Raw genomic sequence first — 19,114 nt, forward strand, 5'->3', positions numbered from 1 at the left:
TATTGGGTCATGTCCGTGCTTTTGGTTGAGGCCCCGAGGGGCTCGGGGTGATTTCGAATGGCTAACGGAAATTTTTGGAACTTAGAAGATAGCTGATGTTTGCTACTTCTGGTATTTTCGCACCTGCGGAATTGGGACCGCAGGTGCGGTGTCGCAGATGCGGAAGGAAAGACGCAGATGCAATTTCGAGGGGGCAAGGCAGGAACCGCATCTACGGAGTCACAGATGCGACCATTTGACCGCAGATGCAGATTTCGAACCTTAGGTGAAGTTCCGCAGATGCGGAGGAGTGCCCGCAGAAGCGATGCCACGGGAGCGGGATTTTTGTCCGCAGATGCGAAAAGAAACCCTGGGCAGAATATTTTAAGTTGTTTCATCCGCGATTTTGAGCCATTTTTCCACCATAGCTGAGTATTTTGGGAGCTCTTTGAGGGGAATTGTAGAGGGATTCAAGGAGAATTGATTGGAGGTAAGTTTTATGAACCTAAAACGTGATTTTATTGTGAGATTAACCTAGAAATTCATGGAAATTTGGCTAAAAATGGAAGAACTAGGGCTTGGGATTTTGAGATTTTAAATTGGGATTTGAAGGACCATTTGAGGTCGGATTTGAGAACTTTTGGTATGTATGAACTCATGGGATGATAAGGAATCTAATGATGTGAAAATTTTTGAGTTTCGAGAAGTGGGCCCGGGGCTCGGGTTTTTGGTAATTTCGGGATTTGTGCCCGTTATTGATTGTTTTCGCTTGGGTTTTGTTCCCTTAGCATATTGTGATGCATTCATTCTGATTTTGGATAGATTCGACGCGCGTGGAGGTCGATTTGAGGGGCAAAGGCGTCGCGAGCTAGAGATTTCGCCGGTTCGAGGTGAGTAATGATTGTAAATGATATCTTGAGGGTTTGAAACCCCGGATTGCACATCGTAGTGCTGTATTGAGGTGAGACACGCACTGGATGACGAGCGTGGGGTCTTTTACTATTGGGGGTTGTGACTTGGTCCGTCGCGATTGATGATTTTACTGCATATTTGACTGAAACTTATTTGCGACCATTATATTTTGGGCTGATTGCCATATTTGGGCTTCGTGCCAGCTATTTGAACCCTTCGGGGACTATTGTTGATATTTTCTTACTATTTTAATTTTATACTTGAACTCAGTCATGTATGTTCCTGCTGTTTTCAAGACTCAACCAAGTTTATTTTGCTTTAACACTTGAAACGATATTTCCAATAATATTTTTGGGCTGAGCATCATGTTTTACTACTGCCCGAGGGGCTTATGTGAATTTTGACTGAGCAAGGCCAAGGGCCTGTATTGTGAGGATACTTTTGGATCGGGCTGCACGCCGCATCAGTGAGATACTGATTGATTATGAGGCCGAGGGCCTGAGATATGTACGCCACGAGGTGGCTTGTGATTTATATGAGGCCGAGGGCCTAGATTTGATGCCACGAGATGGCTTGATATTGCGCTTGGACCGTAAGGAGCCCCTCCCGGAGTCTGCACACCCCCAGTGAGCGCCGTCGACGAAATATATGGATCGGGCTGCACGCCGCAACAATATTGATATTGTTCTATGTGTTTACTTTATCTCATTTGTCTGCCATTATCTGTTGTTTGTGCTACTCCACGTGATATCTATCTAATTGCCTGGCATTATCTGTTAATTGAGTGTAGTGCCCGAGGGGCGAATTTCCGTGCTTATCTGCACTATTCGTTTTGCACTCATTTGTGTAATTGTTGAGAAAGTCATTTTCAAAAGAGGTTTAAACTGAGCTAAGATTTTTCTAAAGATTTCACAGCTTCGCTATTTTTCTCAAAGGGTTTTCACTGCTTCTATACAACATGTTGGTTGCTTTACGTGATTTCTTACTGCTCAGTTGTTATTTACCTTTATTACTCACTGAGTCGGAGTACTCACATTACTCCCTGCACCTTGTGTGCAGATGCAGGTATTTATACACCCGGTAGCGGGTTTTTGGGCAGATCAGAGGCAGAGTTATCATATTTTAGCGAGGTGGTTGTCGGCGTTCGCAGCACCGCTTTTCTCCCTTTTGTTCATTATTCCTATTTTGTATAATTTGACCTTGTAGGTGTACTTACACCCTAATAGATGTTCGTGACTTGTGACACCCCGGTTTGGGTTGTATCGGGATGGTTTCTTCTATTGACATCGTTATTTTCCGGAAATTATGGATGTTATAACATGTTTAGAACTGTTTATGATATTTAACTGTTTAAAAGAAGTGTTCCATTTTGGTCTGGCTGGCCTTGTCTTCACGAGAGGCGCCATCACGACGGGTTCGGAAATTGGGTCGTGACAATTAGCTCATTCATAGTTTAAATATTTAACTGTAATTATAGTTTTATCCAATAAAAATTTTGCATTATTAAAGTAAAAAGTTAAATCTAATATTTCACTTTTGAATTTTTGTGTTGATATAACTTTCAACCCTTTTTTTCTCTCTCTCTCTTTACCTTTTATATTCTATATATTTTTTTAGTAACTTATCTTATTATTGATCAGTGTACTTTTCAAATATTATACAAAAACAATATCTAGAAAGCTAGAACTTAATGGTAATTAGAATTTCAAAAGTAGGTATGACATGTATTCTCATGGAATAATATGAGAAATTAGAAAATGAAGTCCACTCAAATTCATTTACTTCTCTACTGTTATATCTTAATTACAATTTTGCTTAACAATTTTTGTACTAATTGTAATTAAAGAATATTAATTGTTTGGGCTTCTTGTTTTTTTTCTTACTTTGGTAAAAGTAAATATAGTTAGAAAAGATTATTTGAAAGCTGAATATTTTTATACCAAAAATAGAACATAAAAAATAAAATTTATCATTGCCAACGAAGCAATCTACTACCAATTCTAAGCCTTAAGTTTGCTTATTCTCAAAAAAAGAAATATTTTGTTTGGTTTTTCATGCTTATTGCATACGTTAGGCCTCATCAGAGTTCAGAGAAGTTCATACAAGGAATATTTATTGTGCAAAATTTTAGTTGATTTGGAACTCCTAAATATTAGGAAAATTTAATGCACAAAATTTAGTTGATTTAGAACTCCTAAATATTAGGAAAATAATTAAATGACTATTTTGTCTAATGTGAATTTATTTTTAAAGGGTAAAAAAGGCGAACGACATTTCACTAACGGTGAATTATCTAACTGTGGCTCAGAAGAATTTCAAATATTCAATCCCCTATTACTATTTAAGAATAATTAAGCATGATAGAGTATTAAGTATTATTGAATATATGCCATTCCTGATGAAACTACTATGTTGACAGATGCACCCATAAACTCTATTCTTCCTTCATCTAATTGATGCTAAAAGGAATTGTTTAAATTTAATAAGGCCATATATTCCTCTCCTTTTAAGAAAATTCTGTATTTTTTCTCTTTTCATTTTATAGTTTGTCGGAGATTTGTTGTTTTCTAGTAAAAATATATTTGGCCTTGGTCTTGTCAAAGAGGTTATTCATTCCTTATCCATGTTACAGAATATTAAAATAATTGGCATTTACATGTTGACATATTCATATTCTTATATCATGTGTATGGTCACATTCAGCATATAAAAAAGAAATTAGCTGGGAGCAGTCCTGCACAAATTAAATACTACTGCATTGCATCTTCATTTATATTTGAATCTTCTTCCTCAGTTTCTTGAAGCCGCGTGTCCACAACTAATTGTCTTAAGACATTCATCGATCGATACTAGAAATTAAGATTTAAATGCAGTTTGTTTCTTGAAATATCTAAACAGAATCCCTCTGTCTTTGGTGTATTTGTATACTTTTGCTAGAAATTGCAATTTCTTGACTAGTCATTTAGGGGAAATGAGTATCCAGAGGGCTGAACAAACTCATGCATATCACAACAGTGAATTTGCAACTGATTGCAATTTAGAATTCCAACAGAATATTGATCAACAGAAATCTACATCATGCTTGGAATTTTGTTTTCAGCCAGGAACTTCTGCAGAAAATTGCTGCCAACAAGTATCTTGGCCTAATACTGATTCAACATCAAGAACAATCATAAGCCGAATCGGGTCACCAGCTTCAGCTTTTTTTGCCACAGAGAGATTAATACAATATGAATACCAAGACAATAGTTGTCAACTGTCCAAGTATAATGATCCTCAATTACCATCATATCCTCAACGCGATTTTCCCAAGATTTCAATGCCATCATTCATCAGATCACAGTTGTCAAGTAGTCAACCCCTGGGAGCCTATGGAAATCCTTTCAGCAATCTATCGGAGAAAGAGAGGCTAGCGATTCTTAAGAGTAAGTTGCTTGAAGAATTTGATACTTCAAACAAGCAACCTTCAATGCCAGTTTTCCATGGAAATCAAGATTATGGTGTAAGTACTTTTAATTGGTCATTCTGTACATAATAGTATTGTATTGCTTTTCAAAATTTGAATCACAGCACCATTCTCATTCTTGTTATGTTCCAGCAGCTCTCCAATAATTTTAGTGGTTTTAACTTGGAACATGCAAGGCAACAATCTGAAAGTCCATCACCTAATAATGTTAATAACTCTGGAGGATCATTATCCAACAAGACACGGATCAGGTGGACTCAACATCTCCACGATCGGTTTGTTGAGTGTGTAAATCGTCTTGGAGGAGCTGACAGTAAGTAATTTCACACATCCCTTACCATTTCAATTCTTGTTTCCTTGGAGGTTGTAACAGCCGGGGTGTCACATTTTCGTGCCCCACGCGGAGTGGCTCTGATACCATATTGTAACAGTCTAGACCACTAGTGATATTGTCCTTTTGGACCTAGGCCCGTGCGGCTTCAAAACACATCATATAAGGCTTGCTTCCTTATATATCCGACATATCTTGTGTTTTGTCGATGTGAGATTTGTCAGGAGTGTCACATAGGTGATCAATTTTGGCTATGGATTAATTGTTCTTCCCTTCATTTGGCAGAGGCAACGCCAAAGGCAATAGTAAAGCTGATGGATTCAGAAGGCTTAACCATTTTTCATGTAAAAAGCCATCTGCAGGTACTGTAATATGAAAAACATAATACTTTCTTGGAACACCTTTTGGTATTTTGACAAAATTTTAAAGCAAATATTGTTTTGACTATTCCATTGTAGAAATATCGAAGTGCAAAGTACATCCCTGAATCAGCAGAAGGTATGTATTTTCCAAAATTAGTTTCATGTTTATTAAGAGGAAACATTGCTCCTCCAAGAACACTATGCTTAACTAAAATTGCTGATGTTTAGAACTTCCTGTACTGGTAATCAAGGATCATAGTTAAAGTAGAATTAGCAAAAGAGGCAGTCTGGTGCACTAAGCTCCCGCTATGCGCGGGGTCCGAGGAAAGACCGGATCACAAGGGCCTATCGTACGCAATCTTATCCTGCATTTCTACAAGAAGCTGTTAAATTAGTAGAATTAGCAACCGAACTGTTAAATTACTAAAAAGGGGAATGCAAATAAGTTTTTGTATCCTCGTTTCTTTAACAGAAAGGAAATGAACTGCTCTGTACCCAATAGACACAAATTTGAAAGAAAAGAAGTTACTAATATAATGCAGTAGCAATAAGTTTCATAAGAGGTGGTCATTTATGAAATCTTCTAAAAATCTTCTCTTCCTTTTCATCTTTTGGTCATTTATGCAATAAGTGGATCCAACATGATAGAAAACAGACTGTTTCCTTTACACATTTATGTTAATTTTACCTTTGCTGGTGAAAAATGCTCTGTGATGTACTCAATTTTGCCATAGACATGCTAAATACTTGGTTTCAAAGTTTCCAGCTCTTTTCAGAAATCAGAGTTTCAATAATGCAGGGAAATCTGAAAAGATCGATAGCCCGAATAATGTGACACAGATCAACAGCAAAACGTATGTCCTTTGCAACTTTCCTAACCAATATTCGCCGATTATTTTAACTTAATCCAGATTTCTTTTTCAGCGGGATGCAAATCAAGGAAGCATTGAATATGCAGCTAGAAGTCCAGAGGCGTCTTCACGAGCAACTAGAGGTATATTTAGTACATAAAATGGATATATATGTTTGAATTATGTTTCTGAATCCTAGTAATTGTTACTAGATTCAGCGGAAGTTACAAATGAGGATTGAAGAACAAGGAGAGCAATTGAAGAAGATGTTTGACCAACAACAAAAGACAACCAGGAGCCTATTGGAGACACGAAATTCAAGCATTACATCTCCTGTTGATTCATTCACCCCACATGAAGAGGAAGATGAAGTTCACGTTGCAGACAGCTTCGATAACACCAATTTCTCATCTAAAATAACTTACGATGACATGGCAAATGCATCAATTTGATATTTAATTTCTACCACTTGAGAGTTAAAACAAACTTCCCAAAAATGTATAGTACAATGCCAAACACAAGTATCATTGATGTGCTAGTTTCAAGTCAAAAACCAAATCGCCAACGAGTTTCAATTTAGGGACTGAAAGAAATGTTGATGTTGCGATTCTTCCCATAATAAACACATGAAGAGAGAGGGCAGAAAGCAACCGACAGAATTTTGGAGATTCTTATTATACCTGCTAATCATTAATCAGAACTACAACCACCCTCGTGAGTACTGAGTATTCAAATCAAAGGTTTCATGTTTCTCTTTTTATTTCTTTTGCGAAAGCCGAAAATGATTTTCATTTTTACTTTATATATTTTGTATTTGAAACGACTAATTTAAGATAAGGAATATTACCAGCTATGTCCATTTATAAGTAGTTCATTACAAAAATTAGTCAATTCATAAAATATTACCAATATTAGCCAACTAGCTATTTGTAACAAAAAAGTCAAATTTTTGCTATCTTTTGAGTGGATGTTACAACAATAGATTGGGTATATCTTTAGGAGCTTGAATCTCAATTTTGGGATGATTTAGTGAAGTTTTGATTGGGTGATTTGAATTGAAAATTCGAAGTAAAAACTGAACATGAAAAAAATGAAATGTGTATCACATATGTATCATATTTGTATCAATTGTGTATCGCCTGTATATCCATATATACATGTGGTTGAGGTACATGCTTGATACATGTGTCGCAGAAGAATTTTTTGAACTCGATTTAGTTACAAATTTTGAAACAAAACCAGTCAAAATCACTTCCAATCTTCCCCAAATTTTGTATATTGACTTATCTATACGTTTTCAATAAATTTCAACTGTACCCACTGAAAAAGTTCTTTTTTGCTTAAATTTTTAGAATATTGTATATATATATATATATTTCATCATCTTATTTGCTACCTTATCTATGAAACTTCATTTCCGTCTTGCATCTAATGTTGCTAATCACGCTTAAAAATATGGAAGGAGATTTTTGCATGTGATTCTTTGAGAGAAATAATCTTATTTATTTGGTTTTTCAATTTTTATATGCATTTGGCTAGATTTGGTAAGTCTATGACTAATTGCTAGAGGTTGATAAGTTCAGAATTATTTGGGACATTTGTGTAAGTTTCCCTTTAGAAAAGTAAAGAGTTCACTCACTACCAACATCATCGCGAGAAATTCAAAAATAGCCAGATTTACAAGTGGTCATTCAAAAATAGCCACAGTTTTAAAAGTAATCAAAATTTAGCCATTTTTCATGTAAAGATAAATCTGAACGAAAAATATACTCGAGTTCTAGTATATTATACTGGAACTCCAGTCTAATATATTGGAGTTCTAGTATAATATACCGGTCCAGCATAATATACTGAAGTTTGGAGCACCGGTGCTCCAGTCTTCAGTATATTATACTGGAGCCAGCAAAGTATACCGGTCCAGCATAATATGCTGGAAGTTTATACACAGGTGCACTGAACTCCAGTATATTATGCTGGATCGGTCTCTGTTGCAGCAAAATAATGGCTATTTTTCAATGACTTGACAAATGCTGGTTATTATTGAATGACCAATCCGAAAACTGGCTAGACCGTGCTATTTTAACAACATCATCTGCTGTTTCGTTTGGATAATTTATTTGGACTGGGCTTGACCCAATTTGTAAGTAGGCCCGTGTTTAACCAACATAACATGTGGGACGTGCGTTAGAAGCGACGCAAACAGCAAAGAGAGGGCTTTTCAGTCATTCAACTTCAGATTTACTATTCAATTGGACTCTCGGGATTCAAAGTGCGCAAGGAATATTTACTGCTAATCATCATACTTTAACCTTCACATAAAGTCGTTGCATCTCATTCATTAGTGAAACGACAAACCTACGTTTCCTGATTTCTTTCATTTTTCAAAATTATTTATCACTCGATAGTAGTGACTAGTGTTTTAAAAAGTGCAAGCGAGAGGCGAAATATTTTATTTAATACGGGGCGAAACGAACGTCTCAAGGCGCAGAGCGTAAACCTAATAAGTATTTAATTTTTAATATTTTATAAATTAATAAAATAAATATATTAATAAAAAATGCATTAAAATTATAAAAAATAAATAAAAATATACTAAATTAGTAGGAAAATATAAATATCTATTATAAATATGCTAATATATGCATGAACCATAGAAAAACAAAATTTAGTTGTAAAAGTGAAAGATGTAAAGATGAATTACACGTATAATTATCATGATTATGATAGAACAAACTCAGATTTATAAAAATAATATTCTAGATTCTGGCAATTCAAAAAATACAAAAATAAATTTAATATAAAACTATTATTTAAAAATCTAAAACTAGATAACAAATCAAAAATACAATCATGGAAGCAAAGTAATATAAGAATCTAGGGACAAACTACTTTTCTTTTAGTTTTTGCTTTGCAGACAAAGGTTTAAAGTGTATTAGTTATTCAGTAGTAAATGACAAAAAATAAAGATTATAAATTTTTGATAAATTAACAGTTAGAAAAAACTTTTGGCTTTTGAGATTTTAAATTAAAAATTTACTATGAGTTAAATTTTTGATATTTAAATTAGACAAAAAAAAATTATTAAAAAAATTAGGCTTAAATTTAAAAAGTTTTCGGGGCTTAACTCTCAAATGAAGGCCCAAAGCGTTGGAGCTTACGCCAAGGGGAACATCCGGAATGTCTAGGCTTACGCCCGACGCCCGACGATACTTATGCCTTGCCATGCCGTGGTGCATTTTTTGTATGTTTCGCCCCGAGTTTACCATAAAGCACGGGTGACTATTACAAGAACTAGTCAAATGTGAGTGGATACCAGCAGTCTGCTCCATCTTTACACAAAAATTCACGCGTTTTGGAGAAAAAATAGGTCAATTATAAATTAGAAGTTACATTTCATGTACTAATAATATATTAAAAAAATTAAATTATCAAATTAAGTTGATTCATAAAATAAATAAGTTTTTATATGAAGTTTGATATGATAATTTGAATATTTTGTGTAATTCATGACACTACCATTGACCGATTAATCAAGTATCCAATATTGTTTACCACATAACATGTGTTCTCATTTTCCAAGAAAAAGAAATTAAAAATAGTTAGAGTTTTGGTTTGTTGAACATGCTTGCATGCCTTTTTTTTTTTAATATACACAAGGCTTTATGTGTTGAATATATTATGAACGATCTTAGTTTAACTTAAGTAAGCTTACCACTTCTCAAATATTAATTAAAGCCACGAGGTTTTCCTAAACTACACCTATTAATAGATTCAGTCTTTTCTCTTTCTTAAATATTTCCTGTCCATTTATTTTCCCGTTGACCACCTGTTCCCTTGCTCCTTTTTTACCATCAAAATCCCTTACTTTATGAGTACTTTACCCTAATTCCCCAAACACCGTTGTATACTATGACTCTTTCTTTCCAATTGTTATGATGTACATTCTTTTTAATCTATTCGAAAAAATGATACGGTTTTATAAAAAAATTATATATATATTTTTATATGTAAAAATAATTTAATTTTAAATTTTAATAAAATAATTAATAGTTATATATATATATATATATATATATATATATATAATAAGTATTAAAAGTATTTTTTTCTTAAATTTCATGCTCAGTGAGATTGCATCACACTTGTTTTAAAATATAAGTTTCAAAAAATCTTGATTCTTTCTCAACTTGTGTATCTAACCTCATCACACTAGTTTTAAAATATTCAAAAGCTTTTTTTTTTCTTCTTAACTTCAGTCACATGAAATGGGACTCCGTGCAAAAAAATATTGTTTTTGTTATGATGAATATCACATTATGGTGGATGTCTACTCTTCTTCCATGATCTTTAGCTAAAATGCTTAATGACATATTCAATGACATAATTTGTATGTTCAATGACATATTCCATGACATATTTTCTTCACTTTTTATGCCTATATAAAGGCCTTGTAATAGATAGGAAAAATACACAATTGAAGAAGAAATAAGAATCTCTCTTCCTCTCTTTCTCTCTATATCTCTTAGTTTGTTTTTGCTTGTTCTATATTGTTATTTTGGGTTATATTTCATAACACGTTATCAGCACGAAGCTCTAATTTTATTCTTAACTCCAGCTAAGTTGAGCCATATTTTATTGAGGTATGTATCATTATAATCATTTTATTTATGGCAGTACATATATCATATGCTTAATTCTTACAACCTAAATTTTTCTTTGCAATTTTTGATAATTTACATCATTCATGTTGTTGTTCCCTTTTTCATATTTTTGTTTATCATGTTGTTTTTCACACCTGACACAATACCATTAAAAAAAATGTATGCATATGTATGTAGTGTATACATTATCTAGTCACTGCAACTAATAAAATGTTAAATTCTATATATATCAATAATATAAAGTGAAATGAAATAATATATAGTTTCTATTTTATGGCATGAATAAAATGAAATAGTAGATTGCTAACATGATATAGCTTTATTTTCATTTGTTTTACCTTAATCGATTTGTTTCATTAATTGTTTATTATTATAATTATTTCTCTAACTTATTCATCTTTTATGATAGTTTTCACTATGTCAAATTTATCAAAACTTGAATTTGTGGCACTTGACATCACCGGGAAGAACTATTTATCATGGGTCCTTGATGCTGAAATTCACCTCGACGCTAAAGGTCTTGGAAATACGATTATACAAGGAAATGAAGCATCAAATCAGGATAAAGCGAAAGCCATGATTTTCCTTCGCCATCATTTACATGAAGGGTTAAAAACTGAATATTTAACAGTAAAAGATCCACTTGAATTATGGATTAATTTGAAGGATCGATATGACCACCTAAAACTTACGGTATTACCAAAAGCTCGGTATGAGTGGATACATTTAAGGTTGCAAGACTTTAAAACTGTAAGTGAGTATAATTCTGCTATCTTTAAAGTAAGTTCTCTATTAAAATTATGTGGAGACACTATCACAGATGAGGACTTATTGGAAAAAACATTTTCTACTTTTCACGCTTCAAATGTGGTGCTACAACAACAATACCGTGAAAAAGGTTTTAAGAAATATTCTGAGTTAATCACATGCCTACTTGTGGCTGAGCAGAATAATACTCTATTAATGAAAAATCATGAAGCCCGTCCTACTGGGTCAGCTCCATTTCCGGAAGTGAATGCTATAGCAACATATGATAAGTTTGAAAGAAAACAAAATAATTACCGTGGTCGTGGACATGGTCATAAACGTGGACGTGGTAGGGGGTGAAACAATTATCGTCATTATGGTGGAAATAAATGGGAGAACAATAAGGGTTCTCAAATTAATCATTCAAAAGGTAAAGCTAGTATGTGTCACCGATGTGGTATGAGAGGTCATTGGGCGCGCATTTGTCGTACGCCAGAACATTTTGTCAAACTTTATCAAGCCTCCCTCAAGAAAAAAGAAAATAATGTGGAGGCACACTTGACCTTTCAAAATAATAATGATGAAGCAGGTCCCTCAAATAAATATGATTCTAAGGCACATCCTGCATATAAAGATGATGATTTTGAAGGCCTAACAAATATTACTCATTTAGAAGTTGGAGACTTCTTTGAGGATATTGACTGAAGAATGAATCATCTTACTGGGGAATGAAGTTATAAAAGTTGTTATGTTTATGTTTGCAACTAGTTTATTTTTTCTTGAGTGTATTTTCCTAATGCATCATGTATTGCTAGTTTCTATATTTCTAATGTATTTCTTAATGTTTTTTTTGCTTGTCTTTCATATTTCTTATGATGTATTATTTGTCTTTTTTATGAAGAATATGAAAATTCCCCAGTCTTCAGTTGGACTCAAGATTAATAAAGATGATATATGTCTTCTGGATAGTGCTACAACACACACTATTTTAAAAGATAAGAGATATTTCTCTTATTTGGTAATGAAAGAAGCGAATGTTAATACAATATCCGGTAGTACAAGATTAATTGAAGGTTCTGGAAGAGCCAATTTATTACTACCAGGAGGAACAAATTTGGCTATTGATGAAGCACTATATTGTAGTAAATCTCAAAGAAACTTATTAAGTTTCAAAGATATTCGCCAAAATGGCTATCATATTGAGACTACAAATGATGAAAAGATTGAATATCTTTATATTACTACAATAACGTCCGGTAAGAAATATGTGCTTGAAATGTTACCCGCTTTTTCCTCCGGCTTATACTACACAAGTATTAGCAGGATTGAAACACATGCCGTAGTAAACAAGAAGTTTACTAATCAAGATAATTTTATTATTTGGCATGACCGGTTGGGCCATCCTGGTTCTAATATGATGCGTAAAATAATTGAGAATTCACATGGACATGCAATGAAGAATCAGAAAATTCTTCAATTTAAGGAATTCTCTTGTGCTGCATGTTCTCAAGGAAAATTAATTATTAGACCATCAACTATTAAAGTTAGGATGGAATCCCCTGCATTTCTGGAACGTATACAAGGTGATATATGTGGGCCCATTCACCCTCCATGTGGACCATTCAAATATTATATGGTTTTGATAGATGCATCTACAAGATGGTCACATGTGTGCTTACTATCAACTCGCAATATGGCATTTGCGAGATTGTTGGCTCAAATAATAAAGCTAAGAGCACAGTTTCCAGATTATGCAATTAAGACAATCCGTCTTGATAATGCTGGTGAGTTTACATCCCAAGCCTTTAATGATTATTGTATTTCAACTGGGATTACCATTGAGCATCCGGTTGCTCATGTTCATACACAAAATGGTCTAGCAGAATCATTGATCAAACGCCTCCAATTAATTGCTAGACCAATGCTTATGAGAACAAAACTTCCCATTTCAGTATGGGGTCATGCTATTTTGCACGCAGCATCACTTGTGCGGATAAGGCCCACAAGTTATCATAAAGTCTCCCCATTGCAATTGGCTTTTGGTCAGGAGCCAAATATTTCCCATCTTAGGATCTTTGGTTGTGCGATATATGTTCCAATTGCTCCACCACAACGCACAAAGATGGGTCCTCAAAGAAGGTTGGGGATATATGTTGGATATGAATCTCCTTCAATTATAAAATATCTAGAGCCGATGACTGGAGATTTATTTACGGCAAGATTTTCTGATTGTCATTTTGATGAATCAGTATATCCAACATTAGGGGGAGAAAATAAGCAGCTGAAAAAGAATATAGATTGGAATGCATTATCACTGTCTCATTTAGATACTCGAACAAATCAATGTGAACAAGAGGTTCAAAAGATTATTCATTTGCAAAATATTGCAAATCAATTGCCAGATGCATTCACTGACCTACCAAGGGTGACCAAGTCACATATTCCAGCTGCTAATGCACCAATTCGAGTTGATATCCCGACAGGACAATTAATTAAAGCAAATGAGTCTAAGCCATGCTTGAAACGTGGTAGACCAATCGGTTCTAAAGATAAAAATCCTCGAAGAAGAAAAGGAGCAAATGATCAAAGTGAACATAACACGGAGGTAGTGGCTCAAGAAGAGCCCCAAGACGTAACAAATGATAAGACCTTAGGGGAGGTCCAGGTACCTGAAAATAATGAAAATGAAGAGATATCAATAAGTTACGTCTCAACCGGGAAAAGATGGAACCGAAATAATGTTGTTATCGATAACATTTTTGCTTATAATGTTGCTGTTGAAATAATGCAACAAGATGAGGATCTTGAACCAAAATCTGTCAATGAATGTAGACAGAGAAATGATTGGCCAAAATGGAAAGACGCTATCCAGGCAGAGTTAACTTCACTTGGAAAACGTGAAGTCTTCGGACCCATAGTTCGAACACCTGAAGGCATAAAGCCAGTAGGGTATAAATGGGTTTTTGTGCGGAAACGAAATGATAAAAATGAAGTCGTTAGATATAAAGCACGACTTGTGGCACAAGGGTTTTCCCAAAGGCCTGGAATTGATTATATGGAGACATATTCTCCTGTAGTGGATGCTATCACCTTCAGGTATCTCATAAATATGGCAGTGCAAGAAAAACTTGATATGCATCTAATGGATGTTGTTACAGCCTATTTGTATGGATCATTAGACAACGAAATTTTTATGAAAGTACCTGAGGGATTTAAAGTGCCAGAAGCATATAAAAGTTTTCGAGAAACTTGTTCAATAAAGCTTCAGAAATCTTTATACGGATTGAAACAATCAGGTCGTATGTGGTACAATCGCCTGAGTGAATACCTGTTGAAAGAAGGGTACAAGAATGATCCAATTTGTCCTTGTGTCTTTATAAAAAGGTCTGGATCTGAATTTGTTATAATCGCTGTGTATGTTGATGATTTAAATATCATTGGAACTCCTGAGGAGCTTCCAAAAACAGTAGACTGTTTGAAGAAAGAATTTGAAATGAAAGATCTTGGAAAGACAAAATTTTGTCTTGGTCTACAAATTGAGTATATGAAAGATGGAATATTTGTCCATCAATCAACATATACCGAAAAGATTTTAAAGCGATTCTATATGGATAAAGCACATCCATTGAGTACCCCAATGGTTGTGAGATCACTTGATATAAAGAAAGATCCATTCCGACCTCATGAAAATGATGAAGAGCTTCTTGGTGCCGAAGTACCATATCTTAGTGCAATTGGGGCATTAATGTATCTTGCCAATAATTCCCGACCAGATATAGCTTTCTCAGTAAGTTTATTGGCAAGATTTAGTACTTCGCCAACACAAAGACACTGGAATGGTATTAAACATATATTCAGATACCTCCAAGGGACCATTGATATGAGTTTATTTTATTCAAACGAATCCAAGCCATCATTGATTGGTTATGCAGATGCAGGATATTTGTCAGATCCACACAAAGGTCGATCTCAGACAGGCTATTTATTTACAAGTGGAGGTACAACCATATCATGGCGTTCGACAAAACAAACTATGGTTGCTACTTCTTCAAATCATGCAGAGATAATAGCCATTCACGAAGCAAGTCGAGAATGCGTTTGGTTAAGATCTATAACTCAACACATTCAGCAAACATGTGGTTTTTCTTCGAAAGAGAATATTCCAACAATATTGTATGAAGACAATGCTGCATGCATAGCTCAATTGAAAGGAGGATATATCAAAGGAGATAGAACAAAACACATTTCACCAAAATTCTTTTTCACTCATGATCTTCAGAAGAATGGTGAAATAGATGTACAACAAGTTCGTTCAAGTGATAATTTGGCTGATCTGTTCACTAAGGCATTACCAACCTCAATATTTGAAAAGCTGATATATAAGATTGGAATGCGTCGTCTTCGAGACATTAAGTGATTTTTCATCAGGGGGAGTAACTATACGCTGCACTCTTTTCCTTAGCCAAGGTTTTGTCCCACTGAGTTTTCCTGGTAAGGTTTTTAATGAGGCAGCAAGCAATGCATATCATAAATAATTATGTACATCCCAATATTTTTTTAGAGAGTTTTTAACAAGGCACATTATCTATGGACATCCAAGGGGGAGTGTTATGATGAATATCACATTATGGTGGATGTCTACTCTTCTTCCATGATCTTTAGCTAAAATGCTTAATGACATATTCAATGACATAATTTGTATGTTCAATGACATATTCCATGACATATTTTCTTCACTTTTTATGCCTATATAAAGACCTTGTAATAGATAGGAAAAATACACAATTGAAGAAGAAATAAGAATCTCTCTTCCTCTCTTTCTCTCTATATCTCTTAGTTTGTTTTTGCTTGTTCTATATTGTTATTTTGGGTTATATTTCATAACAGTTTTAATATTTTTGTACTATTGTTACTACTATTGTCCCATTTTTGTTGGGCAAAAAAGTAAAATATAAAATTAATCAGTCAGCAAAACTAATTGTATTTGTTAGCAAAAAATTATATAAAATAAAAATAATGACAATGATAAAAATTATATAAAATATCGTATACATATATTTATGTATATAATATATATCTATACAAAATATATACTATATTTTATCAGCATTACTTTTGAAACTACGTTTCTCATTTTTTATTTCTTCTCTTAACTTCTGTAGTCGTATTTGGCGTTTGCCTCTCTGCCTCAGCTTATTATCACTGCTCTCTGAACCTCTAATGGCAAAGATTCTTCTCTTCATAACTCTACTCACATATTAAACTTTTCACTACTTCCTTATTATTTTCTGTTCTGAGTTTCCAATATTTTCTATCAGATAATTTTTTTCTTTCTTATTGACAAAATAATCTTTAGGTTCAGAAGGACCCCTTTCTGAATACATTGGGCTTTTATTATATCGGTTTGATAAAATTTTAAGGGATGCGTTTTTGGTTAAGGATGAAAATGGTGGCTGTTTCCTGAAATATCATCTACATTTGGTATGTTTCTATTCCCAAAGCATTAAAACAAATACTAGCTTTATAGTATATTTTTTGTGGGTTTATCCAAAGATTCAATCTTGTTATGATTTAGTATCTATTTAATTTGTTTCAACTTAAATATTTGTACAGTTAAACCTATCCTCCTTTGGTTTGATATTTTTTGGCTGCTACAGCGAAGTGTTGTTATAGATAACATATATTATAACATAATGTTAAGATCGGTTCCAAAAAACTTAGCTTTTATAGTAAATAGTTGTTATACAGGGATGCTGTTATAGAGATGTGTGACCGTAGTATTGATTTGTTTTCCTTTTAATGAATATGGCTTCAAACATGTTATGGTTTGGTTGTTTACTGAATGTCTGATATGGTGTAGTTTTCTGTTTTGAGTTTGTTTATGTAATGATTTTATTTAATTTTTTTTCTGGTATGGAGTCCTTTTTTTCAATCTCTAGTGGTTTTATTTGTTTGAGTTAATGTAGTTGAATAATTTATGAAGGGTTCTTGTTTGAAATGGTTCTCAGTTTTACCTGTCCTGTTTTCACTTAAGGCTGAGTGTGAAGACATAGTTTTGTTTGTTTGTAACAAATATCATTTTTCATCTTTGTTTGTATGTGATTTCAGTTTGAGTTTGAGTTTTTAGGATATGATACTGTAGAGGATAAAGTTATTATCTTTATTGTTCTTGTTGGTGAATGATTTCAACTGGGATCCTCTTCACCAGAACTTGTTTGATGAGCTCAAGTACATCCTCCCCATGTGTTTGGTACTGTAAATTTGTGTTGGTTCTCTTTAATCCTCTGATATTGGTTTCGTTTTATTCATGGGACATTTCAGTTTTTACTGTGATTCCTGATACTAGGACATTTCACCAGCAAAAGTTTCTTTATTTGGACAATGGGTAGAGGAAGAGGAAAGGCAAAGAAGCAATCTGTTCGTGAGGATCTTGTGAGTGGTGAAGAAGAGAAGATGCCGGTAAGGAGAAGGGGAAGACCACAGAAGCCGAAGAGTGAAATAGAGGAAGAAGTTGAGAAGGTAGTGGGGGATGAAGATGGTAGTGAGAATACAAAAGGCTCCGTCTTGAATACAGATATTAAGAACCAACTAGCTGAGGATGGAAAGAAGAGGAAGAGACCTTCACAAGTCATGGAAAATAAGGATTCAGTAAAGGAGGAAAATGGAGTTGGAACTAAAACTAACTCTAATGACTTAATAAAGTCGGTTGGATTCAGACAAATTGGGAGCAGAAGGAAAAACAAGCCTAGACGAGCTGCTGAAGTTGGTGTTGAGTGCAGATGAAACAGTTCTCTTTGTGTTTTTGTGAACTGACTTTATGATTATTTACATGTGCTTATCTATTTTAGTCCAGTTATAGCTTCTTCTTTTTGGATTAAATTTTGTTCAAATGGAATTTTGTGAAGATTTATGCAGCATGTTTTAGCTTTGCTTAATGTATTGCTGCCAAATCTCTTTGCGAATTCTCCCATTTTGCATGTCTCATCAATATTGAGAATGATGTTTCTCCTTTACTGTAATTTTTGCTACTTCCAGTTTGAAATGGATGGTGCCCTTGTTTGACTTAGAAGTTCTTTATCTGTTATTTGAACGCAAATACCTAACAAGCATGAGGAAGCCTCTTGGTGGATAACTGAGAAAGAAATCCTGCAGCGTGACTGAGCTGGAAGAAGGCCATGTTTTGGTGTGCAGAATCGAAGGTACGGGCTTGTTGGAAGTTGAGTATCATAATACCTTTTGCTTTTCTCATTGATATTTAATCCATTGACATTGTCTTATGTGAAAATTGGAAGCTGTTTTACCTTTTACAATTGTGATTACCATCATGTTAATCGCTATGATACTATGGTTTTGCTTCATGCAATCTTTATGCACTTTCTATTGCCTGCTATATGTAATGTCTAACAACATTTCCTCCACCACTGAAATCAAGCTTCTGTTTGTATGATATGATTTCACGAGGATCTAATTTCTCGTTTATATGCCTTACATCAAAGCTATTGTGCTGAAGCACTTCAACTTGCGGGATCAGGGTTCTGCTTGAAATATGTAAAACTTAAATCTGTTTGAGGAACAAATATTCCTTGGACAACTGATATTCTGTTGGTCCCTAGCTAGTCTTCTGACTGTTGTTGGATGTGGCTCAGCCAAAAATATAAATTTGGTCCGTCTCAAATCCAAACATAGCATAGATTGGCTCCACAACGTTTTATCTACTTTGTATTTGTTCTCCTGTTGCTGATGCTTGCACCAGAAATGACGTGAAGTGATTGCTACTTTACTTGAAAACTAAGATGTAAAGGGTA

The 19,114-nt window shown here is 34.2% G+C and overlaps 2 protein-coding genes across 4 annotated transcripts; both read left to right on the forward strand.

Moving 5' to 3' along the window:
• The first annotated feature begins 3,628 nt into the window (after positions 1 to 3,628).
• LOC104217181 (myb family transcription factor PHL5-like) lies at positions 3,629 to 6,719 on the forward strand. 2 transcript variants are annotated; one of them, XM_009767353.2, is made up of 7 exons: positions 3,629 to 4,393; positions 4,490 to 4,670; positions 4,974 to 5,050; positions 5,147 to 5,186; positions 5,850 to 5,904; positions 5,975 to 6,044; positions 6,114 to 6,719. In XM_009767353.2, the coding sequence occupies exons 1-7, from the start codon at positions 3,863 to 3,865 to the stop codon at positions 6,351 to 6,353; spliced, it is 1,194 nt and encodes a 397-aa protein (XP_009765655.1). In that variant the 5' UTR covers positions 3,629 to 3,862; the 3' UTR covers positions 6,354 to 6,719. The 2 variants fall into 2 exon arrangements, with proteins under 2 accessions (XP_009765655.1, XP_009765656.1); XM_009767354.2 differs by having other exon boundaries at positions 4,493 to 4,670.
• A 9,635-nt stretch (positions 6,720 to 16,354) lies between these two features.
• LOC104232322 (uncharacterized) lies at positions 16,355 to 18,277 on the forward strand. 2 transcript variants are annotated; one of them, XM_070165247.1, is made up of 2 exons: positions 16,355 to 16,790; positions 17,656 to 18,277. In XM_070165247.1, exon 2 carries the CDS (start codon positions 17,691 to 17,693, stop codon positions 18,090 to 18,092), a length of 402 nt encoding a protein of 133 aa, XP_070021348.1. In that variant the 5' UTR covers positions 16,355 to 16,790; positions 17,656 to 17,690; the 3' UTR covers positions 18,093 to 18,277. The 2 variants fall into 2 exon arrangements, with proteins under 2 accessions (XP_070021348.1, XP_009783801.1); XM_009785499.2 differs by having other exon boundaries at positions 16,356 to 16,790; positions 17,631 to 18,277.
• Positions 18,278 to 19,114: the final 837 nt, after the last annotated feature.

This window comes from Nicotiana sylvestris, chromosome 12 (genome assembly GCF_000393655.2).
Source record: "Nicotiana sylvestris chromosome 12, ASM39365v2, whole genome shotgun sequence".
Lineage (NCBI taxonomy): Eukaryota > Viridiplantae > Streptophyta > Magnoliopsida > Solanales > Solanaceae > Nicotiana > Nicotiana sylvestris.

Bases quoted from the DNA above. Each gene is read 5' to 3' on its own strand.
- LOC104217181 (XM_009767353.2), top strand. From the start codon at position 3,863: ATGAGTATCCAGAGGGCTGAACAAACTCATGCATATCACAACAGTGAA. The intron at 4,671-4,973 runs GTAAGTAATTTC...TTCATTTGGCAG, and splicing joins TCGTCTTGGAGGAGCTGACA to AGGCAACGCCAAAGGCAATA. The intron at 5,187-5,849 runs GTATGTATTTTC...TCAATAATGCAG, and splicing joins CATCCCTGAATCAGCAGAAG to GGAAATCTGAAAAGATCGAT.
- LOC104232322 (XM_070165247.1), top strand. From the start codon at position 17,691: ATGGGTAGAGGAAGAGGAAAGGCAAAGAAGCAATCTGTTCGTGAGGAT.